Raw genomic sequence first — 27,800 nt, 5'->3', positions numbered from 1 at the left:
GACGGTCCCTAAGGTGGAGGGAGCAGTTTCTACTTTAGCCAAGCGTACCACTATTCCGGTGGAGGATAGTTGTGCTTTCTCAGATCCAATGGATAAAAAATTAGAAGGTTACCTTAAGAAAATGTTTGTTCAACAAGGTTTTATATTACAGCCCCTTGCATGCATTGCGCCCGTCACTGCTGCAGCGCATTCTGGTTTGAGTCTCTGGAAGAGGCTATTCGCACAGCACCATTGGATGAGACTTTGAACAAGCTTAAAGCCCTTAAACTAGCTAATGCATTTGTTTCGGATGCCGTTGTGCATTTAACCAAACTAACAGCTAAGAACTCCGGATTCGCCATTCAGGCGCGCAGAGCGCTATGGCTTAAATCCTGGTCAGCAGATGTAACTTCTAAATCTAAATTGCTTAATATTCCTTTCAAAGGGCAAACCTTATTCGGGCCCGGCTTGAAGGAGATTATTGCTGACATTACTGGAGGTAAGGGTCACACCCTTCCTCAGGACAGGGCCAAATCAAAGGCCAAACAGTCTAGTTTTCGTGCCTTTCGTAATTTCAAGGCAGGAGCAGCATCAACTTCCTCCGCTCCAAAACAGGAAGGAACTGCTGCTCGTTACAGACAGAGTTGGAAAAGCAACCAGTCCTGGAACAAGGGCAAGCAGGCCAGAAAGCCTACTTCTGCCCCTAAGACAGCATGAAGAGAGGGCCCCCTATCCGGAAACGGATCTAGTGGGGGCAGACTTTCTCTCTTCGCCCAGACTTGGGCAAGAGATGTCCAGGATCCCTGGGCGTTGGAGATTATATCTCAGGGATACCTTCTGGACTTCAAAGCTTCTCCTCCACAAGGGAGATTTCATCTTTCAAGGTTATCAGCAAACCAAATAAAGAAAGAGGCTTTTCTTCACTGTGTACAAGATCTCCTAGTAATGGGGGTGATCCACCCAGTTCCGTGGACGGAACAAGGGCAAGGATTTTACTCAAATCTGTTTGTGGTTCCCAAGAAAGAGGGAACCTTCAGACCAATCTTGGACCTAAAGATCTTAAACAAATTCCTAAGAGTTCCATCATTCAAAATGGAGACTATTGGAACCATCCTACCCATGATCCAAGAGGCTCAGTATATGACCACAGTGGACTTAAAGGATGCCTACCTTCACATACCGATTCACAAAGATCATTAACGGTACCTAAGGTTTGCCTTTCTAGACAGGCATTACCAGTTTGTAGCTCTTCCCTTCGGGTTAGCTACGGCCCCGAGAATTTTTACAAAGGTTCTGGGCTTGCTTCTGGCGGTACTAAGACCGCGAGGCATAGCGGTGGCTCCGTACTTAGACGACATTCTGATACAAGCGTCAAGTTTTCAAAATGCAAAGTCTCATACAGAGATAGTTCTAGCATTTCTGAGGTCGCATGGGTGGAAAGTGAACATGGAAAAGAGTTCTCTGTTACCACTCACAAGGGTTCCCTTTCTAGGGACTCTTATAGATTCGGTAGAGATGAAGATTTACCTGACGGAGTCCAGGTTATCAAAAATCCTAAATGCTTGCCGTGTCCTTCATTCCATTCCAAGCCCATCAGTAGCTCAGTGCATGGAAGTAATCGGCTTAATGGTTGCGGCAATGGACATAGTGCCATTTGCGCGCCTGCATCTCAGACCGCTGCAATTATGCATGCTGTGTCAGTGGAATGGGGATTACTCAGATCTGTCCCCTTTACTAAATCTGGACCAGGAGACCAGAGATTCTCTTCTCTGGTGGTTGTCTCGGATTCATCTGTCCAAGGGAATGACTTTTCGCAGACCAGATTGGATGATTGTAACAACAGATGCCAGCCTTCTAGGCTGGGGCGCAGTCTGGAATTCCCTGAAGGCTCAGGGATCATGGACTCAGGAGGAGAAACTCCTTCCAATAAACATTCTGGAATTAAGAGCGATATTCAATGCTCTTCTAGCTTGGCCTCAGTTAGCAACACTGAGGTTCATCAGATTTCAGTCGGACAACATCACGACTGTGGCTTACATCAATCATCAAGGGGGAACCAGGAGTTCCCTAGCGATGTTAGAAGTCTCAAAGATAATTCGCTGGGCAGAGTCTCACTCTTGCCATCTGTCAGCGATCTACATCCCAGGCGTGGAGAACTGGGAGGCGGACTTTCTAAGCCGCCAGACCTTTCACCCGGGGGAGTGGGAACTTCACCCGGAGGTATTTGCTCAACTGATTCTTCGTTGGGGCGAACCGGAACTGGATCTCATGGCTTCTCGCCAGAACGCCAAGCTTCCTTGTTACGGATCCAGGTCCAGGGACCCGGGAGCGGTGCTGGTAGATGCACTAGCAGCCCCTTGGATTTTCAGCATGGCTTATGTGTTCCCACCGTTTCCGTTGCTACCTCGTCTGATTGCCAGGATCAAACAGGAGAGAGCATCAGTGATTCTGATAGCGCCTGCGTGGCCACGCAGGACCTGGTATGCAGACCTAGTGGACATGTCGTCCTGTCCACCATGGTCTCTGCCTCTGAGGCAGGACCTTCTACTTCAGGGTCCTTTCAACCATCCAAGCCTAATTTCTCAGAGCTTGACTGCATGGAGATTGAACGCTTGATTCTATCAAAGCGTGGTTTCTCGGAGTCGGTTATTGATACATTGATACAGGCTCGGAAACCGGTTACCAGAAAAATTTACCATAAGATATGGCGTAAATATTTACATTGGTGTGAATCAAAGAGTTACTCATGGAGTAAGGTTAGGATTCCTAGGATATTGTCTTTTCTACAAGAGGGTTTAGAAAAGGGTTTATCCGCTAGTTCGTTAAAGGGACAGATTTCTGCTCTGTCTATTCTTTTACACAAACGTCTGGCAGAGAATCCAGACGTTCAGGCTTTTTGTCAGGCTTTGGCTAGGATTAAGCCTGTGTTTAAAACTCCGTGGAGCTCCGTGGAGCTTAAACTTGGTTCTTAAAGTTCTTCAGGGTGTTCCGTTTGAACCCCTTCATTCCATTGTTATTAAGCTTTTATCTTGGAAAGTTCTGTTTTTTTTATGGCTATTTCCTCGGCTCGAAGAGTCTCTGAGTTATCTGCCTTACATTGCGATTCTCCTTATCTGATTTTTCATTCAGACAAGGTAGTTTTGCGTACTTAACCTGGATTTTTACCTAAGGTAGTTTCTAATAGGAATATCAATCAGGAGATTGTTGTTCCATCATTATGTCCTAACCCTTCTTCAAAGAAGGAACGTCTTTTACATAATCTGGACGTAGTCCGTGCCCTGAAGTTCTACTTACAGGCAACTAAGGATTTTCGGCAAACTTCTTCTCTGTTTGTCGTTTATTCTGGACAGAGGAGAGGTCAAAAGGCTTTGGCCACCTCTCTCTCTTTTTGGCTTCGTAGCATAATACGTTTAGCCTATGAGACTGCTGGACAGCAGCCCCCTGAAAGAATTACAGCTCATTCCACTAGAGCTGTGGCTTCCACCTGGGCCTTTAAGAATGAGGCCTCTGTTGAACAAATTTGCAAGGCTGCAACTTGGTCTTCACTTCATACCTTTTCAAAATTTTACAAATTTGACACTTTTGCTTCTTCGGAGGCTGTTTTTGGGAGAAAGGTTCTACAGGCAGTGGTTCCTTCTGTTTAAAGTTCCTGCCTTGTCCCTCCCATCATCCGTGTACTTTAGCTTTGGTATTGGTATCCCATAAGTAATGGATGACCCGTGGACTGAACACACTTAACAAGAGAAAACATAATTTATGCTTACCTGATAAATTTATTTCTCTTGTAGTGTGTTCAGTCCACGGCCCACCCTGTCTTTTTTTGAGGCAGTTCTAAATTTTAATTAAAACTCCAGTCACCACTGCACCCTATAGTTTCTCCTTTCTCGTCTTGTTTCGGTCGAATGACTGGATATGACATGTGAGGGGTGGAGCTATATAGCAGCTCTGCTTGGGTGATCCTCTTGCAACTTCCTGTTGGGAAGGAGAATATATCCCATAAGTAATGGATGACCCGTGGACTGAACACACTACAAGAGAAATACATTTATCAGGTAAGCATAAATTATGTTTTTCAGGGTAGTGGGACCTTCATAAGTCCTGTGAGTTTTTTCAAGGAGTGAAGTGTGCAAGTTATTTGTGACATGGGTACTGAAGAGTATGTGGAGGAGCAGTCTAATGATGGGTTGAGGGGCATATTTAGATCCCCACAAATTATTAAGATACCTTTTTGGTGTTCTAAAATGAGATTGGTTGCTGTTTTAATAAAAGTTGATTGTTTGGTGTTAGCGCTGTATATAGAGACTAACGTGACAGGTCGGCCATAAAGCAATCCTATCAAAATAATATATCTGCCTGCCTTATCTCTGAAAGTTCTAAATTCTTTGAATGGGATGTTTTTCTTAATCAGAATTCCTACCCCGTGTTTCTTGGATTTGGTATGAGAGGCGTAGTGGCAGTCACCAAACTTAAGACTAAATGTGAGTGGTTCTCTTCCTTTGAGGAAGTGTGATTCTTGGATGAAAACCAAGTCTGATTTACATCTATTGAAATCTCTTAGGGCCTGTGTTCTTTTTGAAGGAATATTTAATCCTTTTGCATTAATGGATTAGATACGTAGTGAATTGAGGGGTGATTTTCTATGGAAGTGATCAGCCATTTGGGTATAGTGTAGTACTTCTAGGGTGTTTGTCGAAAAAGTAGACTGGTGTAGTAACTGTATAAGTATAGGTAAGACATGGTGAGTCGTCGTTTGACAGTGGTAGCAGCATAAAAGTACAGTGAAAGTAAGAAATGTAACATAACATAAATAGTGTAAGTAATACCATAATCAAAGAAAATAAACTCTATTTGAGGAAGTGTTTCCCCCTCAATGACCTAAATATAGGGCATGCAATTAATTAACATTGTACTATAACGATAATAGCGTAACTAACTTAGCTTGTGGACTGCACATCCGTCCAACATGGTATATAAGGACTTATGGCTAGATTACGAGTTTTGCGGTAAGAGGGGTGTGTTACTAACTTGCACATTATTCTCACCGCTCACTTTCCTACAGCGCTGGTATTACAGGTTTTTATAAACCCGGCGTTATCACGCAAGAAGTGAGCATAGAGCAAAATTGAGATCCATACCGCACTCCAATACCAGCACTGCTTAAGTCAGTGGGGAGCTGGTTGTACGTGCTCGTGCACAATTTCCCCATAGACATCAATGGGGAGAGCCGACTGAGAAAAAGTCTAACACCTGCAATAAAGCAGCGTAAAGTAACGCAGCCCCATCGATTCCTATGGGGAAACAAAATTTATGTTTACACCTAACACCCTAACATGAACCCTGAGTCTAAACACCCCTAATCTTACACTTATTAACCCCTAATCTGCCGCCCCTGACATCGCCGACACCTACATTATATTTATTAACCCCTAATCTGCCGCCCCCCACATCGCCAACATCTACATTATATTTATTAACCCCTAATCTGCCGCCCCCGACATCGCTGACCCCTTACATGCTGCTCCGGACATCGCCGCCACTATGATAAACATATTAACCTCTAAACCGCTGCACTCCCGCCTCGCAAACACTAGTTAAATATTATTAACCCCTAATCTGCAGTCCCTAACATCGCCGCCACCTACCTCCTACCTACATTTATTAACTCCTAATCTGCCGCCCCCAACGTCGCCGCCACTATACTAAATTTATTAACCCCTAAATCTAAGTCTAACCCTAACACCCCCTAACAAATATAATTAAAATAAATATATTTTAGTGTTTGCGATGCGGGAGGGCCTCGGTTTAGTGGTTAACAGTTAGTTTATGGGTGTTAGTGTACTTTTTCTGAAACATAATCAACTAAATCCTATAGAGGCGCGGACCCCTGCCCAGGGAGACCACCATTTTGATCTTGAATGTAGTTTGATAACACAGCAGTTTGTGAGAGCACCCCCCGCCCGGGAGCCCGCACCCCATTCTACAGCAGCACCCACACCCCCAAAATAACAGTGGACAAACAAGCATCACAACGTTTCTAGTATATTTGTCTCTATTGAAGCCCCTCCAGGGGCACAGCATCTTGTGACCAGCATCATTCAATTCTTTAACTTAGCAACATATGCTATTGCCATGAACAACTAACATGTGAACATTCTAAATAAAAATATATAGGTAACAAGTTATAACAGGTGAATAGGTTTCCGCCCAACCGTCTAGGTATAAAAGTCATTCCTATTATATCTGTATTCTCTTCCCGTTAGAAGCCACAGAGCTGCTAGAGGTCTCCCTCAATTACAGGTGAAACTCGAAAAATTAGAATATCATGCAAAAGTTCATTTATTTCACTAATGCAACTTAAAAGGTTAAACTAATATATGTGATAGCTCAAAGCAAGATAGTTCAAGCCGTGATTTGTCATAATTGTGATGATTATGGCTTACAGCTCATGAAAACCCCAAATCCACAATCTCAGAAAATTAGAATATTACATGCAATCAATAAAACAAGGATTATACATACCTGTAGAACAATATTGGACCTCTGAAAAGTATAAGCATGCATACTGTATGTACTCAGTACTTGGTTAGGTCCCCTTTTGCAGCAATTACTGCAACAATGCGGTGTGGCATGGAAACTATCAGTCTGTGGCACTGCTGAGGTGTTATGGAAGACCAGGATGCTTCAAGAGCCTTCAGCTCTTCTGCATTGTTCAGTCTCATGTCTCTCATCTTTCTCTTGGCAATGCCCCATAGATTCTCTATGGGGTTCAGGTCAGGCGAGTTTGCTGGCCAATCAAGCACAGTAATCCCACGGTCATTGAACCAGGTTTTGGTGCTTTTGGCAGTGTGGGCAGGTGCCAAGTCCTGCTGGAAAATGAAGTCAGCATCCCCATAGAGCTCGTCTGTGTAAGGAAGCATGAAGTGCTCCAAAATCTCCTGGTAGACGGCTGCGTTGACCCTGGACTTAATGAAACACAGTGGACCAACACCAGCAGATGACATGGCTCCCCAAATCAACACAGACTGTGGAAACTTCACACTGGACTTCAAGCATCTTGCAGTGTGTGCCTCTCCATTCTTCCTCCATATTCTGGGTCCTTGGTTTCCAAATGAGATGCAAAATTTGCTCTCATCAGAAAAGAGGACTTTGGACCACTGAGCAACAGACCAGGTCTGTTTTTCTTTAGCCCAGGTAAGACGCTTCTGACGTTGTTTGTTGTTTAGGAGTGGCTTGACAAGAGGAATACGACATTTGAAGCCCATGTCCAGGATCCGTCTGTGTGTGGTGGCTCTTGTGAATGGCCTTTTCCTGACAATCCTCTCCAGGCTACGGTCATCCCTGCTGCTTGTGCACCTTTTTCTTCCACACTTTTCCCTTCCACATAACTTTCTATTAATGTGCTTTGTTACAGCACTTTGGGAACATCCAACTTCTTTTGCAATTACCTTTTGAGGCTTTCCCTCTTTATGGAGGGTGTCAATGATGGTTTTCTGCACAACTATCAGGTCAGCAGTCTTTCCCATGATTGTGATTCCTACTGAACCAGACTGAGAGACCATTTAAAGGCTCAGGAACCCTTTGCAGGTGTTATGGCTTAATTAGCTGATTAGAGTGGGACACTTTGAGCCTAGAATATTGCACCTTTTCACAATATTCTAATTTTCTGAGATTGTGGATTTGGGGTTTTCATGAGCTGTAAGCCATAATCATCATAATTATGACAAATCACGGCTTGAACTATCTTGCTTTGCATGTAATGAGTCTATCTCATATATTAGTTTCACCTTTTAAGTTGCATTAGTGAAATAAATGAACTTTTGCACAATATTCTAATTTTTCGAGTTTCACCTGTAATTGAGGGAGACCTCTAGGAGCTCTGTGGCTTCTAACGGGAAGAGAATACACCTGTATCTAAGTGTAATCTATCGCATAACATGTAGTTCTCAAGAATTACAGAGGGAGTTTGTATACGACCTGTGGATCCCATATGATGATCCTTGTAGTGAGGACTCCTCTTCTGGTTTAGATAACGATAGTTCATTTAGGTGCAGATTCCGTTGTATGTCTTCTAGGTACTTTAAACCACATTGGTCTTTGGGATTTAGGTGGACGATCTTGTATGTTGTCACGTTTTGATGTTTCCTGTGGTTGAGGTGCTGAAAAAGTGACGTTAAGACTTTTGGATAGGATGACCAAGTCCTCCGGATCTCTGTAGATTATAGTTTTGCTGTCTTTGTGCACCAGGAGGCTAAAGGAAAAGCCCCAGCGGTATTTTATTTTGTGTTTCTGTAAAACAGAAGTGATAAAACGAAGGGAGCGTCTCTTTTCAATAGTTGCTGGACAGAGATCTTGGTATACTTGGAGATTGTGTCCCTGGAATGAGATTAATTGTTGACTTTGTGCCTGTTTCCAAATGGCTTCCTTTTGCTGGTAGCTAGCAAATTTCATGATTACATCCCTAGGTGGGTTTATTAGAGTGGGTTTACGGTCTAAGGGCTCGGTGAGTCCTTTCTAGTGATGTTTCGGCAAGATCTAGTGAGGGAACCAGCTGCTTGAAGAATTACAGCAAGTAACCAATTAGGGTGTCCTGGGTGATATCTTCGGGTATTCCCCGAATCCGCAGGTTACTGCGGCGACTGCGATTGTCGAAGTCTTCAACTTTCATCTGTAGAGATTGAATGATGGAGTCTTGGCAATTCAGGTGTTGTGTGTTATCACTAACCAGGGTATCCAAACTATCCTGCCCCTCCTCAAGGCATTCAATTCTTGAGTTCATGCCATTCATATATTTTCTTAGAGAAGAGATTTCATTTTTAATGAATTATTTCAAGTCAGCTCTATAGCTTTTGGATGGCAGAGACGCTATAGTTTGCTGAATCTGCGACAGTTGGTCTTGTGGTAGCGAGGGAACGGTCGCAGAGGAACGCAACTCTATTGTTTGTATTTGTTCAGGTAGATCTGGCTTACTGGCTGGTTTTTTATCCGTAGGCTTAAAAAATGAACTAACTGAGGGAGGATTTGTGCCTGTAAGTTTTTTTTGTTAGTTCTGGATGATCTCCTTGTTGCCATGTGCTAAGGGTGGAAAAGTAAGAGAGTCGTGTGACAGTTTATAGCTTACGTAGGAGGTGTGCTGTATGGCAAGATATTAACTTGGTATTAAGGTTACTGGCTTTCTGTACTCACACCAATAGCGCCCTGGAGAGGTGAGAGCATTTATATAACCATATTACTTGCTTTCTGTGCTACGTTTAATGTAGTAGTTCCCCAGCCATAATCCGTCTTGGTATCTGGTATAGTTTTTAATTAAGGAGCAAATTCACAAGTCCTTTAGTTGAATAACTTTTTTTCCTTTATTTATTTCCCTCGTTATTTAAACAATCTAGTATGAGCTTAGGGGCAGTCACTGTTATTATTCCACTGCCATATGTTCTACTAGGCCCCTGGAGCAGTGAGGTCTTATATGATGCTGAGGCTATTATTGTTAATGCGCAGCATCAGTGCTGTACGTTATTATGTAAGGCAAACCTGTACGGTCCCGTTCTACCTTGTCCACAATCCGATGTGCACGTTAGCTGTCTTGCAATCTGGATGGGTGTCACAGCACAAAGGGTTTAGTGTGCTCCTGCAGCCATGGCTGTGCTGCGTAGATGTAACTTTACAAGTCCTCCCTTTGCTTGGCAGAATCGGCAGGGTCTTTTCATAGGTGCCCTGTTTCATCCTGGTTCACTCTCTTGGAGTTCCTTTTCTTGGTCCTAGTCCCTTTGTGTTCTGAGGGTCCTTTTGGACTCATTAGTTGAGTCTCTGTTCTTCTCCATTGGGAGAATGTGGATGTTTCCCCTGGCGTTTGATCGGGGGTGAGTTTATTTTGTGGGCTGCATTCCTGCGGGACTTCGTCTCCTCAGAGGCTTTTGGCTTGGTCGAGTCTAATAATCCTGAGCGGCCTCTAGCAAGGGCTTTGCTGATTTTAACTGTTGGGCAGTTATCTCAGCATTTTTCCTTTTTGTCCTTTGGCTTCTAGTGAAGCAATTTTTTCTGTCTGGATTTTGGGGTTTTAGGCAGTGGTGCCCTCAGAAGGGGCCATCTTTTGTACCCACCCGTTTTGCATTCAGTGTCCTCTATAGCTTGGGTATTGTTTTCCCAAAAGTAATGAATGCAGCTGTGGACTCTTTCCGTTTAAGAAGAAAAACTTAAATTATGCTTACCGGATAATTTTCTTTTCCACAGCTCCTTGCCCACGTTGTTCATAAGGGGGGGCCGTCTTTTTTTCTTCTTCTGGCACCTTTTTCACCCTGATATTTCTTCTACTGTTTCTTGTTCCCACAGCAGAATGACTGGGGGATGAGGGAAGTGGGGGAAGTATTTAAGCCTTTGGCTGGGTTGTCTTTGCCTCCTCCTGGTGGCCAGGTTCTGAATTCCTAAAAGTAATAAATGTAGCTGTAGACTCTTCCTGTCAAAAGAAAAGAAAATGATCAGGTAAGCATAATTTAAGTTTTTAATTATGTTAAAGTTAGGGGGTGTTAGGTTTAGGGGTTAATATAGTTTAATTTAGGTTGTTGCGATGTGGGGGGGGGTGGCAGTTTAGGGGTTAATAGGTTTAGTTAGTGTTGGCGATATGGGTGTACGGCGGTTTAGGGGTTAATAGCTTTATTTAGGGATTTAGGTAGTGTCGGCTATGTCTGGGAACTGCGGTTTAGATTAGAACAATGAAAAATTGAGAATATGAATAAAGAATATATCCGAAAATTCGGAAACTGATTCATTAATTTTTCAAAATTTTTGGTATTTTAGTTATGGTTTCGGAAATTCGGATTCATTCGAATCTCTAAATTTGCCAAAATTAGTCCGAAAACGAAATTCGGCCGAAACGAATTGCACATGTCTATTTTGAAGTTTTATCTCTAAGCTACTAAAGAATTCAAACAGTCTTCTTTCTTGTTTGTTCATTTTTCATGGCACAGAAGGCTACTGTGGTTTACTTGGATTCTTGGTTAAGGCAACTGATCTGCAAAGCTTACTTGGCGGTGGGAAAGCTCCCCCTCTACTATATCTGTATCCATTTCTTGGACCTTCAAAAATGAGGCTTCTGTTAAACAGATTTTCAAAGAGACTTCTTGTTCTTCACTCCATTCTGTTACGAAATTTTATCATTTTAATGTGTTTGCCTTTTTGGAGGCTGTATTTGGCAGGAAAGTTCTCCAGGCCGCAGTGTGTGGTCAGTGATGTGCCTGTTTATTATTTATTGTGTCCCACACTCTTTTATGGTATCGTCGACTCCACAGCTTGGGTATTAGATCCCAAGGCCTCTATTTAACAAGGTCTGACGGACCTGATCCGACAGTGCGGATCAGGTCCGCCAGACCTCGCTGAATACGGAGAGCAATACGCTCTCCGTATTCAGCATTGCACCAGCAGCTCACAAGAGCTGCTGGTGCAACGTCGCCCCCTGCAGACTCGCGGCCAATGGGCCGCCAGCAGGAGTGTCAATCAACCCGATCGTACTCGATCGGGTTGATTTCCGGCGATGTCTGTCCGCCTACTCAGAGCAGGCGGACAGGGTTATGGAGCAGCGGTCTGAAGACTCACCAGAAATACGGGCCGTCAAGCTCCTTTCGGAGCTTGATAGATAGGCCCCCAAATCTAAAAGGCTCGAGTCTCACCACCTTATGAAAAAAAAATAAAAGAATGGTGGTGAGAGTTCCCAATACTCTCTCTATTTTTGTTTTAACCAACTGTTCTAGCATGCACCTCATTTACCCTGCTTTGTTCTTCCTGCTCTTCTGTTTTCTTTTACAAGATATGACGAGTCCACAGATTTCATCCTTACTTGTGGCATATCGCCTCCTTATCAGCAGGAAGTGGCAAAGAGCTCCACAGCAGAGCTGCATATATAGCCCCTCTCTTCCCTCCAGTCATTCTCTTTGCCTGTTTTAGTGATAGGAAGAGGTAAATTGAGGTGCTTAGTTTAGATTCTTCAATCAAGAGTTTTTTGTTTTTAAATGGTGCCAAAGTGTACTATTTTATTTCAGAGCAGCTTCAAGTAGTCTTTTAGACTATGGGAACTGGTGGATTTTGGTCTCCACTGTGCCTCCCAGGATTGTGCTGCGTTTGATGTACATAGTCTTAGAAAATCTTAACTAAGACTTCTCTGTTTCACAGGACCTCAGGAGAATTGGTGACACCTCTTGACACTGTGAAGTTATCATGAAGGTAAGTGCAGTTCTTTTATTCTGGGACACAGAACAGACTCTCAGATGGACTGTATTTTTACTATGCTTGGTATGGTATGTATATGCTAGTAAAGCAGTGACAGAATCAGACACTCTAGCAGGCTATTACCTTGAAGCGCTGGTATGCATGTACATGATGACATAATGTACCTAGTTCTCTAACAAAGTTTATTAAAGAAAGCTGGGGATTATTGTGTTATATGTTCCTACTAGACATTCAGGCGTGTGTCCCTTGAAGTGCTGGAAAGTTGTGTTGGGGCTGTTTTTTCATGGGGCTGGCTGACGCAAGGGTAAAAGAAAACAGTGCCTTTTTCGGAGTGCATCTGATGTTTTGATCTCCGGTTAATGGCGGATATTGACTGTCTGAATAGAGCGCGTTGATTTACGCCCACGAGGGTCGGAGCTAGACTTTGCGCGCTTTCATAGCGCAGTCAGTGTATTAGTTTGGTCGTCTCAGCCTCTAGCCTGCTTTTCCGGATTGCGCATTTGATTATATTTGTTCCGGTCACAGGTGCATGTAGGAGCCTGTGGCGAAGTGACGAGGCTCTTCAAATTTAAAAGCAATCTATGTTTTATAATTGTGGGTTATTGCCAAATCATATATACACTGTGTAAAAGAGGAAGGTGAACTTTGAGAATTTTCTCCTTTGCAATACAGTACTCAGGTTTTTTGTCATTTTCAATTAAAAAATAAAAAACGGTTTATATGTGATTTGAGTCCTTAAAGAAACAGTACTCAATATATTTATTTTGCAATAGAGTTTTTGTTATTTGTTCACTTTATTAAGATGGATGAACACAGTGAATGCCTTATGTGTTTAAATGCCATTATGGAACCCCCTGTTACACTTTGTCCCTCATGTATAACTAGGGCATTACAGTGTAAAGAACACATTTTCTTGTCTGATGATAATAATGATTGTACTCAGAATGAGGAGGTTCAGGATAAAGCTCAATCCCAAGCGTCTCAGCCCATAACGCCCACACAGGCGAAGCCATGCTCTTCGGTATCTGCATCATTCATTCTGCAGGATATGGCTACAGTTATGTCCTCAACCCTTACAGAGGTGTTATCTAAGTTGCCAGTACTACAGGGTAAACGTAGTAGAATAGAGACCCAGGTAGTCCATGCAAATTCTGATTCCTTGATGGTGATCTTCCCTCCCAAGACTCTGAAGGGGGGGGGGTAGGGAGGTTTTATCAGAAGTTGTTTGACTCAGGTAGTGCATCACCCAAGACAGATTGGGACGTGCTGTCCTTCAGATTTAAGCTTGAACACCTTCGCCTGTTGTTGCGGGAGGTTTTGTCAACCCTGGACGACTGTGACTCTATTGTAGTCCCTCCAGAGAAATTGTGTAAGATGGACAGATATTTGGAGGTCCCTACTTATGCTGATGTTTTTCCGATTCCTAAAAGAATTTTGGAAATTATTACCAAGTAATGGGAAAGTTGAGGACAGTTGTGCTTTCAAAGACCCTATGGATAAAAAGTTGGAGGGTCTCCTAAAGAAGCTGTTTGTTCATCAAGGGTTTCCATTGCAACCAACGGCCTGCATTGTACCAGTTACAACCGCGGCTGCCTTTTGGTTTGATGCCCTAGAAGAGTCTCTTAAGACTGAGACTCCTTTGGAAGAGATATTGTATAGAATTAAGGCCCTTAAGCTGGCCAATTCTTTTCTTACGGACTCTGCCTTTCAGATCGTCTAGTTGGCGGCTAAGAATGCAGGTTTGGCCATTGTAGCATGCAGAGCCTTATGGTTGAAATCCTGGTCTGCGGATGTATCCTCTAAATCCAAACTATTAGCTATTCCTTTCAAAGGAAATACTCTATTCGGGCCTGAATTGAAAGAGATCATTTCTGACATTACGGGAGGTAAGGGTCATCTCCTCCCTCAGGATAAGACGTCCAAACAGAGGAGTAATTTTCGTTCCTTTCGAAATTTCAAAGGAGTCCCTTCTTCCTCTTCCACTAAACAGGAAGGGAACTTCTCACAGTCCAAGCCTGTTCGGAGACCCAATCAGGCCTGGAACAAAGGTAAACAACCCAAGAAGCCCGCCGCTGCTCCCAAGACAGCATGAAGGGGCGGCCTCCGATCCGGGACCGGATCTAGTAGGAGGCAGACTTTCTCTCTTTGTTCAGGCTTGGACAAGAGATGCTCAGGAACCCTGGACACTAGAGATCGTGTCCCTGGGGTATCAACTGGAGTTCAAAAATTCCCTCCCAAGGGGAAGGTTTCTTCTTTCACGATTGTCTGTAGACCAGACAAAAAGAGAGGCGTTCTTACGTTGTGTAAAAGACCTCTCCACTATGGGAGTAATTCGTCCCGTTCCAATTCAGGAACAGGGGCAGGGGTTTTACTCAAATCTTTTCGTAGTTCCCAAAAAAGAGGGAACATTCAGAACCATTTTAGATCTCAAGAGTCTAAACAAGTTTCTCAGAGTCCCATCCTTCAAAATGGAGACGATTCGGACAATTCTTCCATTAATCCAGGAGGGTCAATATATGACTACCGTGGACTTAAAGGATGCATATCTTCACATTCCTATCCACAGAGATCATCACCAGTTCCTAAGGTTTGCCTTCCTGGACAGACATTTTCAGTTCGTGGCTCTTTCCTTCGGGTTGGCCACGGCACCCAGGATCTTCACGAAGGTTCTAGGGTCTTTGCTAGCGGTTCTCAGACCGCGGGGCATTGCAGTGGTGCCTTATCTAGACGTAGACGATATTCTAATCCATGCGTCTTCTTTTCAACTGACAAAGTCCCATACCGACATGGTTCTATCCTTTCTAAGGACTCATGGGTGGAAGGGGAATCTAGAAAAGAGTTCACTAATTCCACAGACAAAGGTTCCTTTCCTGGGAACTCTAATAGATTCCGTATCCATGAAAATCTTTTTGACGGAAGTCAGAATGTTAAAGATTCTGGAGACATGCCGAACCCTTCAGTCCACTCCTCCGCCATCAGTGGCTCAGTGCATGGAGGTAATTGGATTGATGGTGGCGGCAATGAACATCATTCTGTTTGCGTGTTTTCATCTCAGACCTCTACAACTGAGCATGCTCAGACAGTGGAATGGAGATTATGCAAATTTGTCTCCTCAGATAGATCTGGATCAGGAGACAAGAGACTCTCTTGTTTGGTGGTTGTCGCCGGATCATCTGTCCCAAGGGACGTGCTTCCGCAGACCCTCATGGGTGATAGTGACAATGGATGCCAGTCTACTAGGATGGGGGGCAGTCTGGAATTACATGAAGACTCAGGGAGTGTGGACTCGGGCGGAGTCTCCACTTCCCATCAATATTCTGGAGTTGAGAACAATATTCAATGCGCTTCAAGCTTGGCCTCAATTGGCCAGATAGATCTGGATCAGGAGACAAGAGACTCTCTTGTTTGGTGGTTGTCGCCGGATCATCTGTCCCAAGGGACGTGCTTCCGCAGACCCTCATGGGTGATAGTGACAATGGATGCCAGTCTACTAGGATGGGGGGCAGTCTGGAATTACATGAAGACTCAGGGAGTGTGGACTCGGGCGGAGTCTCCACTTCCCATCAATATTCTGGAGTTGAGAACAATATTCAATGCGCTTCAAGCTTGGCCTCAATTGGTCTCGGCCAAATTAATCCGATTTCAGTCGGACAACATCACGACTGTGGCTTACATCAATCATCAGGGAGGAACAAGGAGTTCCATGGCGATGACAGAAGTATCCAAGATAATTCGGTGGGTGGAGACTCACTCTTGTTATCTGTCAGCTATTTACATCCCAGGAGTGGACAACTGGGAAGCGGATTTTTTGAGCAGACAGACATTTCATCCGGGGGAATGGGAACTTCACCCGGAGGTCTTTGCTTCCCTGATTCTCAGGTGGGGCAGACCGGAATTGGACCTGATGGCATCTCGTCAGAATGCCAAACTTCCAAGGTACGGATCCAGGTCCAGGGATCCTCAGGCCTAACTGATAGATGCCTTGGCAGTGTCTTGGTCGTTCAACCTAGCTTATGTGTTTCCACCGTTTGCTCTCCTTCCCCAGGTGATTGCTCGGATCAAACAGGAAAGGTCATCGGTGATTCTCATCGCTCCTGCGTGGCCTCGCAGAACTTGGTCTGCCGATCTGGTGGACATGTCCTCTCTGCCGCCGTGGAAGCTTCCATTGAGGCAGGACCTTCTCATTCAGGGACCCTTCCATCATCCGAATTTAGTTTCTCTGCAGCTGACTGCTTGGAGATTGAACGCTTGATTTTATCTAAGCGAGGGTTTTCTGATTCGGTCATTGATACCTTGATCCAGGCACGTAAGCCTGTTACTAGAAAGATTTACCATAAGATATGGCATAAATATCTCTATTGGTGCGAATCCAATGGATTCCCAGGATTTTATCTTTTCTCCAAGAAGGATTGGAGAAAGGGTTGTCAGCAAGTTCCTTAAAGGGACAGATTTCTGCTTTGTCCATTTTGCTACACAAATGTCTGGCAGATGTCCCAAATGTTCAATCTTTTTGTCAGGCTCTGACTGGAATCAGGCCTGTATTTAGATCAATTGCTCCTCCTTGGAGTTTGAATTTAGTTCTTAAAGTTCTTCAAGGGGTTCCGTTTGAACCAATGCATTCCATAGATATTAAGTTATTATCTTGGAAAGTTTTATTTTTGGTCGCTTTTTCTTCTGCTAGCAGAGTTTCTGAGCTTTCGGCTTTACAATGTGATCCACCTTATCTTATTTTTCCATGCTGATAAGGTAGTGTTACGTACCAAACCTGGTTTTCTTCCTAAGGTTGTTTCTAACAAGAATATTAATCAGGAAATTGTTGTTCCTTCATTATGTCCTAACTCTTCTTCTAAGAAGGAGCGTCTGCTACATAACTTGGAATGTAGTTTGTGCCTTAAAATTTTATTTGCAGGCAACTAAGGATTTTCGTCAAACATCTTCTTTGTTTGTGGTTTTTGTTGGAAAACGTAGGGGTTAGAAAGCTACGGCTACCTCTCTTTCTTTTTGGCTGAAGAGTATCATCCGTTTGGCATACGAGACTGCTGGACTGCAATCTCCTGACAGAATTACGGCTCATTCTACTAGGGCTGTGGCTTCCTCATGGGCATTTAAAAATGATGCTTCTGTTGAACAGATTTGCAAGGCTCCAACTTGGTCGTCTCTTCATACTTTTTCCAAATTTTACAAATTTGACACATTTGCTTCTTCTGAGGCTGTTTTTGGGAGAAAAGTTCTTCAAGCAGTGGTGCCTTCCGTTTAGGTCCCTGTCTTGACCCTCCCTTTCATCCGTGTCCTATAGCTTTGGTATTGTATCCCACAAGTAAGGATGAAATCCGTGGACTCGTCATATCTTGAAAAATAAAAGGAAATTTATGCTTACCTGATAAATTTATTTCTTTTACGATATGACGAGTCCACGGCCCACCCTGTTATTTTTCTAAAGACAGGTTTTTATTTTTGTTAAACTTCAGTCACCTCTGTCCTTGGCCTTTCCTTTCTCTTCCTAACTTCGGTCAAATGACTGGAGGGGGAGGAAAGGGAGGGGCTATATATGCAGCTCTGCTGTGGAGCTCTTTGCCACTTCCTGCTGACCAGGAGGTGATATCCCACAAGTAAGAATCAAATCCGTGGACTCGTCATATCGTAAAAGAAATAAATTTATCAGGTAAGCATAAATTTCCTTTTTCTCATTTTTTTGGCTACACGGCAGACTGAGGGGAATCAGGAGGTGGGGAGATATCTTGATATGTTGTGCCATTATTGCCTGGGTAAGCATTCATTTTGTTTTTGGTATATTTTTGGGTCTAGTTTATGAAGCTGCATTTGGAGCCCTTGGGGTGTAGGATTGCAATGCGGACAAACAGGTTCATGGTCTGGGAGCTTCCTTCTTAAATATACCTCTATGCACCCATACATGTGAATATCCTGTGTTGTATTTCTTTTGGATTTGGCAGTAGTACTTGCATATGTCATTGCTTTTAACCCTTTAACTGCTGAGCCATTTCCACCCTTGTGTTGAGCTGTTGTGCTGTTTTTAGATGTTGCTCATATTTAAGCCCTACTGTAGTCACGTTTCAGTGAGAAACTCACACATATTATGGGGACGATTTATTAATGTCCGCCGCACATCGATAAATGCAGACAGCATACGTTGTCGGCATTTATCATTGCACAAGCATTTCTAGTGCTCAGGCTGATTGCTGTCCGCCACATCAGAGGTTGCAGACGAGTTAAGGAGCAGCTGCTTCATAACTCCTGTTTCTGGCGAGCCTGAAGGCTCGCACAGAAACAGCTGCATTGGGACCAATATGGGGCTTGATATATCGGCCCCCTCATATCTTTTTTTTCAGGAGACCCAGTAGATTTAAACTATAAAAATTAATTTATATATATATATGTCATAATGTGTAAGAAACCTGCAACAACAAAAATACATTTTATAGTAAAAAGAAGTAGTAATCCTGATATACATTATGGTGTTTTGGTATAGTTATGTAACTGTGATCTGCACATAGGAACTTCAGTGAGCATTTATGCAAATGAATGCACGTTTATTTATGCCAGTTGATTAATATTACCACAGTGATCACCTGGCTATTAAAACTTTTATAGCTTTATTTTAAGGAGTCAGACACCAACAGTTCAAGCAAATTGTTTTTCATTATTAAATTTACTTTTTAGATAGATTGTATGTTTCAATTTTAATTTCTTCTTTTCCAGTGCCAGATACAAACAAGACAAGTTCCACCCAGCTTCAGCCTGCCGGTACCAGTACTTCCACCAGCAATGTCACAAACAGCAATGGTAAGCGCGCATCTGCAAGTGGCCAGCAAACAGCAGCCTCTCGTTACCTGCCGCGTGAGGTTCCTCCACGTTTCCGTCAGCAAGAACAGAAGCAGCTATTAAAGAGAGGGCAACCACTCCCCCTAGGGGCTCTGGTCAGTGCTAGCACAGCACAGGATACTGGACAATCTGGGGCAAGCCCCCCTCTTCAGCAAGGTGCTTGTGGACTTCACCTTCCAGCAAAGACACATTCTGGTAAAAGAACATTTTTTGTTTAATATGTGTAATGAATAAATTCAATCATTACGTAAATAAAATAGATACAATACATTTGTAAACTAATCTCATAATATTAGATGTCAACAAAAAAGAAAATGCCAACTTTATAAGATAAAGTTTATTGACACTAGCTAGAAAACCAAGGTATATGCAGTACACTTGTTTTTTTCCCTTATTTTATACCTGGGTGTGGAAGACAGCAGGAAGACTTCCCCTGCTGTCCACCTTATGCACTTGTTTTCCAAGTATCGGTGTAGTTGTTTAATTTAAAAATGTAATCAGATTTTGTGAGATCACATGCAATGGGGAAGTTCAATAGATAGAAGCACTTATCATTTCTCATGTGGTGGACTCTGATGGAACCCATATCTTAAACCTTGTACAAACTAGAGAGGTAACATATCTCTCTCAAATTATCTGGGTACTGTGGCTGAGTTGAAGACATAAAGCCCAGGCATCCCAAGGAGAACATGCTGTAATCTGAGATGTCATTGCAGAAAATGCAGCATGTCTGTCGAAAGAATGGAACATATATATAGGAACCTTTAGCGCTTTTGCTTTGCAGTGCTGCTGCACATCAGACTATTCTTTTCAGGCTATTCTGTGCAATGCTCTGGTTGAAGATAACAGTGAAATTAAGAGCAGCGCTGCAAAGCGGCAGCGCATTTATTATTGACTGTCTCTCAATATTTTTTTCAACCCTGTCTCGTAGTCTTTCCCGGTCTGCAAAGCATGTGACTCTTGAATGTAAAATATTCTTTTGAGCAATATACCTTTTTCTCCAACATAGGTGTGTCCGGTCCACGGCGTCATCCTTACTTGTGGGGATATTCTCTTCCCCAACAGAAAATGGCAAAGAGCCCAGCAAAGCTGGTCACATGATCCCTCCTAGGCTCCGCCTTCCCCAGTCATTCTCTTTGCCGTTGCACAGGCAACATCTCCACGGAGATGGCTCAGAGTTTTTTGGTGTTTAAATGTAGTTTTTATTCTTCTATCAAGAGTTTGTTATTTTAAAATAGTGCTGGTATGTACTATTTACTCTGAAACAGAAAAGAGATGAAGATTTCTGTTTGTAAGAGGAAAATGATTTTAGCAACCGTTACTAAAATCGATGGCTGTTTCCACACAGGACTGTTGAGAGGAATTAACTTCAGTTGGGGGAAACAGTGAGCAGACTTTGGCTGCTTGAGGTATGACACATTTCTAACAAGACTTGGTAATGCTGGAAGCTGTCATTTTCCCTATGGGATCCGGTAAGCCATTTTCTTAATTTTCAATATAAGAATAAAAGGGCTTCACAAGGGCTTTAAAGACTGGTAGACATTTTTCTGGGCCAAAACGATAACTTTATAAGCATATTTAATGGTTTATAACTTTGGAGAGTTATTTTAATCTTGGGAATTTTATTAAAAAAACGGCAGGCACTGTATTGGACACCTTTTTCACTGGGGGCCTTTTCTAGTCATAGGCAGAGCCTCATTTTCGCGCCACTAATGCGCAGTTGTTTTTGAGAAGCAAGGCATGCAGATGCATGTGTGAGGAGCTCAGATCCACTGAAAAAGCTTATTGAAGGCGTCATTTGGTATCGTATTCCCCTCTGGGCTTGGTTGGGTCTCAGCAAAGCAGATACCAGGGACTGTATAGGGGTTAAATGTAAAAACGGCTCCGGTTCCGTTATTTTAAGAGTTAAAGCTTTCAAATTTGGTGTGCAATACTTTTAAGGCTTTATGACACTGTGGTGAAATTTTGGTGAATTTTGAACATTTCCTTCATACTTTTGCGTATATTCAGTAAAAAAGTGTGTTCAGTTTAAAATTTAAAGAGACAGTAACGGTTTTATTTTAAAACGTTTTTTGTGCTTTGTTATCAAGTTTATGCCTATTAACATGTCTGAACTATCAGATAGACGATGTTCTGTATGTTCGGAAGCCAAGGTTCCTCTCCATTTAAATATATGTGATGAATGTGACAAACAAAGTAGGGACAATGATGCCACTGATAATAATGTTACCCAAAATGATTCCTTAAGTGAGGGGAGTAAGCATGGTACTGCATCATATCCTTCTATGTCTACACGAGTCTTGCCCACTCAGGAGGTCCCTAGTGAATCTAGTGCGCCAATCCTCCTTACTATGCAACAATTAACGGCTGTAATGGATAATTCTATTAAAAACATTTTAGCCAAAATGCCCACTTATCAGCGAAAGCGCGACTGCTCTGTTTTAGATACTGAAGAGCATGAGGACGCTGATGATAATGGTTCTGACATGCCCTTACACCAGTCTGAAGGGGCTAGGGAGGTTTTGTCTGAGGGAGAAATTTCAGATTCAGGAAAAATTTCTCAACAAGCTGAACCTGACATTATTACATTTAAATTTAAATTGGAACATCTCCGCGCTCTGCTTAAGGAGGTGTTATCTACTCTGGATGATTGTGACAATTTGGTCATTTCAGAGAAATTATGTAAGATGGACAGGTTCCTAGAGGTCCCGGTGCCCCCCGAAGCTTTTCCTATACCCAAGCGGGTGGCGGACATTGTAAATAAAGAATGGGAAAGGCCCGGCATACCTTTTGTCCCTCCCCCTATATTTAAGAAATTATTTCCTATGGTCGACCCCAGGAAGGACTTATGGCAGACAGTCCCCAAGGTCGAGGGGGCGGTTTCTACTCTAAACAAACGCTCAGGCTTGGGCAAGAGATGTTCAGGATCCTTGGGCGCTAGAAATAGTTTCTCAAGGTTATCTCCTGGAATTCAAGGAACTACCCCCAAGGGGAAGGTTCCACAGGTCTCAATTGTCTTCAGACCAAATAAAAAGACAGGCATTCTTACATTGTGTAGAAGACCTGTTAAAAATGGGAGTGATTCATCCTGTTCCATTAGGAGAACAAGGGATGGGGTTTTACTCCAATCTGTTCATAGTTCCCAAAAAAGAGGGAACATTCAGGCCAATTTTGGATCTCAAGATCCTAAACAAATTTCTCAAGGTCCCATCGTTCAAGATGGAAACCATTCGGACAATTCTTCCTACCATCCAGGAAGGTCAATTCATGACCACGGTGGATTTAAAGGATGCGTATCTACATATTCCTATCCACAAGGAACATCATCGGTTCCTAAGATTCGCCTTTCTGGACAAGCATTACCAGTTTGTGGCACTTCCATTCGGACTAGCCACTGCTCCAAGAATTTTCACAAAGGTACTAGGGTCCCTTCTAGCGGTGCATTGCAGTAGTACCCTACTTGGACGACATACTGATTCAAGCGTCGTCTCTACCACAAGCAAAGGCTCATATGGACATTGTCCTAGCCTTTCTCAGATCTCACGGGTGGAAAGTGAACGTAGAAAAAAGTTCTCTATTCCCGTCAACAAGAGTTCCCTTCTTGGGAACAATAATAGACTCCTTGGAAATGAAGATTTTTCTGACAGAAGCCAGAAAATCAAAACTTCTAAGCTTGTCAAGTACTTCATTCTGTTCTTCTTCCTTCCATAGCGCAGTGCATGGAAGTAATAGGTTTGATGGTTGCGGCAATGGACATAGTTCCTTTTGTGCGAATTCATCTAAGACCATTGCAACTGTGCATGCTCAGACAGTGGAATGGGGATTATACAGATTTGTCCCCGACGATCCAAGTAGATCAGAGGACCAGAGATTCACTCCGTTGGTGGCTGACCCTGGACAACCTGTCCCAAGGGATGAGCTTCAGAAGACCAGAGTGGGTCATTGTAACGACCGACGCCAGCCTGGTGGGCTGGGGCGCAGTCTGGAAACACCTGAAGGCTCAGGGTCTATGGTCTCGGGAAGAATCTCTTCTCCCGATAAACATTCTGGAACTGAGAGCGATATTCAATGCTCTCAAGGCTTGGCCTCAACTAGCAAAGGCCAAATTCATAAGGTTTCAATCAGACAACATGACGACTGTTGCATATATCAACCATCAGGGGGGAACAAGGAGTTCCCTGGCGATGGAAGAAGTGACCAAAGTAATTCAATGGGCGGAGCTTCACTCCTGCCACTTGTCTGCAATCCACATCCCAGGAGTGGAAAATTGGGAAGCGGATTTTCTGAGTCGTCAGACATTTCATCCGGGGGAGTGGGAACTCCATCCTGAAATCTTTGCCCAAATAACTCAATTATGGGGCATTCCAGACATGGATCTGATGGCGTCTCGTCAGAACTTCAAGGTTCCTTGCTACGGGTCCAGATCCAGGGATCCCAAGGCGACTCTAGTGGATGCACTAGTAGCGCCCTGGACCTTCAACCTAGCTTATGTGTTCCCACCGTTTCCTCTCATTCCCAGGCTGGTAGCCAGGATCAATCAAGAGAGGGCTTCGGTGATCTTGATAGCTCCTGCGTGGCCACGCAGAACTTGGTATGCAGACCTGGTGAATATGTCATCGGCTCCACCATGGAAGCTACCTTTGAGACGGGACCTTCTTGTTCAAGGTCCGTTCGAACATCCGAATCTGGCATCACTCCAACTGACTGCTTGGAGATTGAACGCTTGATTTTATCAAAGCGTGGGTTCTCAGATTATCTGTTTTACTTCACAAGAAGCTGGCGGCTGTGCCAGATGTTCAGGCTTTTGTTCAGGCTCTGGTTAGAATCAAGCCTGTTTACAAACCTTTGACTCCTCCTTGGAGTCTCAATTTAGTTCTTTCAGTTCTTCAAGGGGTTCCGTTTGAACCCTTACATTCCGTAGATATTAAGTTATTATCTTGGAAAGTTTTATTTTTGGTTGCAATTTCTTCTGCTAGAAGAGTTTCAGAGTTATCTGCTCTGCAGTGTTCTCCTCCTTATCTGGTGTTCCATGCAGATAAGGTGGTTTTGCGTACTAAACCTGGTTTTCTTCCGAAAGTTGTTTGTAATAAAAATATTAACCAGGAGATAGTTGTGCCTTCTTTGTGTCCGAATCCAGTTTCAAAGAAGGAACGTTTGTTGCACAATTTGGATGTAGTTCGTGCTCTAAAATTCTATTTAGAGGCTACAAAGGATTTCAGACAAACATCTTTCTTGTTTGTTGTTTATTCTGGTAAAAGGAGAGGTCAAAAAGCAACTTCTACCTCTCTCTCTTTTTGGCTTAAAAGCATCATCAGATTGGCTTATGAGACTGCCGGACGGCAGCCTCCTGAAAGAATCACAGCTCACTCCACTAGTGCTGTGGCTTCCACATGGGCCTTCAAGAACGAGGCTTCTGTTGATCAGATATGTAAGGCAGCGACTTGGTCTTCACTGCACACTTTTACCAAATTTTACAAATTTTATACTTTTGCTTCTTCAGAGGCTATTTTTGGGAGAAAGGTTTTGCAAGCCGTGGTGCCTTCCATCTAGGTGACCTGATTTGCTCCCTCCCATCATCCGTGTCCTAAAGCTTTGGTATTGGTTCCCACAAGTAAGGATGACGCCGTGGACCGGACACACCTATGTTGGAGAAAACAGAATTTATGTTTACCTGATAAATTACTTTCTCCAACGGTGTGTCCGGTCCACGGCCCGCCCTGGTTTTTTAATCAGGTCTGATGATTTAATTTCTCTAACTACAGTCACCACGGTATCATATGATTTCTCCTATGCAAATATTCCTCCTTTACGTCGGTCGAATGACTGGGGAAGGCGGAGCCTAGGAGGGATCATGTGACCAGCTTTGCTGGGCTCTTTGCCATTTCCTGTTGGGGAAGAGAATATCCCCACAAGTAAGGATGACGCCGTGGACCGGACACACCGTTGGAGAAAGTAATTTATCAGGTAAACATAAATTCTGTTTTTATTACTTCTTATTACTTTCATTTTAAAATTATGTGATGTTAGACCAAGAGGAAAATAAACACATTTATTAAAGAGACATTTTAAAAAAATCAACAAAATGCAGACCAAAGTTCTGCCTCTGGGTCCAGGCAAAAGGTAATGTTTCTGATATTTAAGAATAACAATTAAAAAAGAGCACCCTCAAAGATTACTGTTAATAAACAGGCTTCAGATATTAAAGGGACTGTGTACCCTCAATGTTTCTCCCTTTGTTTCCAATGATCTATTTTACCTGCTAGAGTATATTAAATTGTATACAAATAGCACATTTATTTCAGCATTTGAAAGAACGGATATTTCCTTTGATTTTAAGTTTCTATACTTAAACCCAGATTTTTTCTTTCATGATTCTGATAACTGATTCGGAAACTTTCCAATTTACTGCTAATAGAAATGTTGCTTCATTCTTTTGGTATCCCTTATTAAAGGAACAGCAATGCACTACTGGGAGCTAGCTGAGCACATCAGTAAGACATTGACAAAAGGGAATATATGTGCAGCCACCAATTAACAGCTAGATCACAGCTTCTGGGATATCAAAATAATAAAGCATATTTGATAAAAGAAATAAATTGGAAAGTTGCTTAAAATCTTATGCTCTATCTGATTCATGAAAGAAGAATTTTGGGTTTCATGAAACCCAATTTTTTCTTTGAGTGATCAGATAAATGTAGAATTTTAAACATATTTCTAATATACTTCTATTATTGGGTCATCAAGATACTCCTTACACTAATCCTCTGCTGTGATGTACACAACACTGGAGGGGTTCTCTTTTGGGTTTCAGTAATTTCTTCAAAGTTAAAGTCAGTAGGTTCTTTTCAAGACAAATTTACACCATTCATATACTTTAGTTTATGTGTGACTTTTGTATTATGTTTGTGGGCGATGGTAGTGTGTTTGGAACCTTGTGGTGATGTCAGGTTAACTTTAGTGTTTTTTTCAAACAATTGTTATTCACCTTTTTCCTTCAATTGGCAGTGAGAGTAAACGATAACATTCATAACCTGTGGGAATACTATTCCTGGACACCAGGTGGAGACAAAGACACCCCAAACAAGGCTATAATTATCCCTCCCACTTCCCCCTACCCTCCTCCTACCCTCTGATGTAGTTTCCACCATTGCAGAGGATGTTTCTCTCTATTAATGGAGGGAGAAAGCAGGTAGCTGTTCAGCTCTGATGCTATGGTTTCTTCAAGTTGCAGATATGGCGCAGTGGACTCATTGTTGAAAAAGCTTCCTAAAGAGTTTCTTGATTTCTTTGCAGGAGGAGGACTATCTGCTGCAGTTGCTGGCACTGTGTCTTCTACATCTATTACTTTGCATGGGGGACTGCTGATTGCTTGACTTGGATCCTGCACTGCTTGCTGCTCAGACACAATGGCCATATCAGACATCACCCTGGCCTTGATGCTGGGAATTTTATCCCCATTTATGTAGCTTGTCTTGAATTGTGGATCAAAGAATGATGCCATATCTAACAGATCTTGAGTATTATCTTCATAATTTCTATTCATATATTCAAGAATTTTGGACTTTAGTGTCTTGGTCATGTCAGAATCATCTTCCTCCAGAGCCAGTATCTTTGTGTTTAATATATGCAGAACTGGTTTCAGATATGATACACTGACGTAGTTCTCTCCAGAAAGGGCATCAGTAAAATCTCTTGAACTAAACCCTGTGCCTTACTCACAGATTCAAGAACATCAGTGTCCTGCCATTGTGGAACCATATGTCCGTTTTTCTTTTTTAAGACACGATGAGTCCACGGATCATCTTAATTACTAATGGGATATTCACCTCCTGGTCAGCAGGAGGCGGCAAAGAGCACCACAGCAGAGCTGTTAAATAGCTCCTCCCTTCCCTCCCACTCCAGTCATTCTCTTTGCCTATGTTAGTGATAGGAAGTGGTAAAGTGAGGTGTTAGTATAGATTCTTCAATCAAGAGTTTATTATTTTTATAGTAGTGCAAGATTGTGCTGCTTTGTCCTGGGGTGTAGCCGTAGTCCATATCAGTCTCTTCAGTAGAGCATTGGTGGCTTTAAAGCAATGGGAACTTGTGGGACATAATTCTCACTGCGCTTCCCATATATTATTGCTGCCCTGATAGGACCACTCAAACCTGGTGAACTGCCTTTGCTGTCAGGCAGACATTTGAGGTAAGTGCTTTATTTTTTCCTGGGAACTTTGAGGAAAAGGAGCATTTTACTTTATTTCATTTTATTACATAAAGGGCTTACAATATAAGGCACTTTATTAGGGGACAAGGAAAGCTCTCAGAGTCTGAGAGAACAAAGACAGCGTGTTACAGGCACTGGGGCTGGGAGATAAGCACTTAAATGGTGGTTCCTTTGTCATGGCGTTAATTTTAATAGGAAATAACGTCTGTGAGAGTGTTGTTACGGTTAGCCACGCCCACGATGGGTGGATCTTCTGTATTGTGTGCCTTTTCTCTGCGCCTCTTCCTGAAGTCACTGTTAAGTCAGCATACAGACCGGGTAGTTCCTCTACCAAGAAATGCATGTTTTTTGTCAAGTGGAGGTGTTTCTAGGTACTGAGGGTTGCTGAATTGTTCTATCGAATCCGGATTGCTTGCCAGGAGGGAGAGAGAGGCTCTGGTCTGGTAGGCAGAGCTGCTGAGGTGTAGGGGTGTCACTTTTATTGGTTTATGAGTGTCTAAAGACGTTTTTTCTAACACGCAGTAAAAAAGTTACACTTTTAAATTTAAAGTGACAGTAACGT

General features: G+C 42.9%; 1 protein-coding gene across 1 annotated transcript in view; it reads left to right on the top strand.

The window, feature by feature from the left end:
* TNRC6C (trinucleotide repeat containing adaptor 6C) overlaps positions 1 to 27,800 on the top strand; it is a 1,532,250-nt gene that overhangs the window by 216,242 nt on the left and 1,288,208 nt on the right. The window contains exon 4 of the mRNA XM_053709646.1: positions 18,910 to 19,227. Coding sequence (XP_053565621.1) covers positions 18,910 to 19,227 — 318 coding nt within the window. The remainder of the gene's footprint in view (positions 1 to 18,909; positions 19,228 to 27,800) is intronic.

Source organism: Bombina bombina, chromosome 1 (assembly GCF_027579735.1).
Source record: "Bombina bombina isolate aBomBom1 chromosome 1, aBomBom1.pri, whole genome shotgun sequence".
Lineage (NCBI taxonomy): Eukaryota > Metazoa > Chordata > Amphibia > Anura > Bombinatoridae > Bombina > Bombina bombina.
This window is presented reverse-complemented; position numbering and strand designations above follow the sequence as displayed.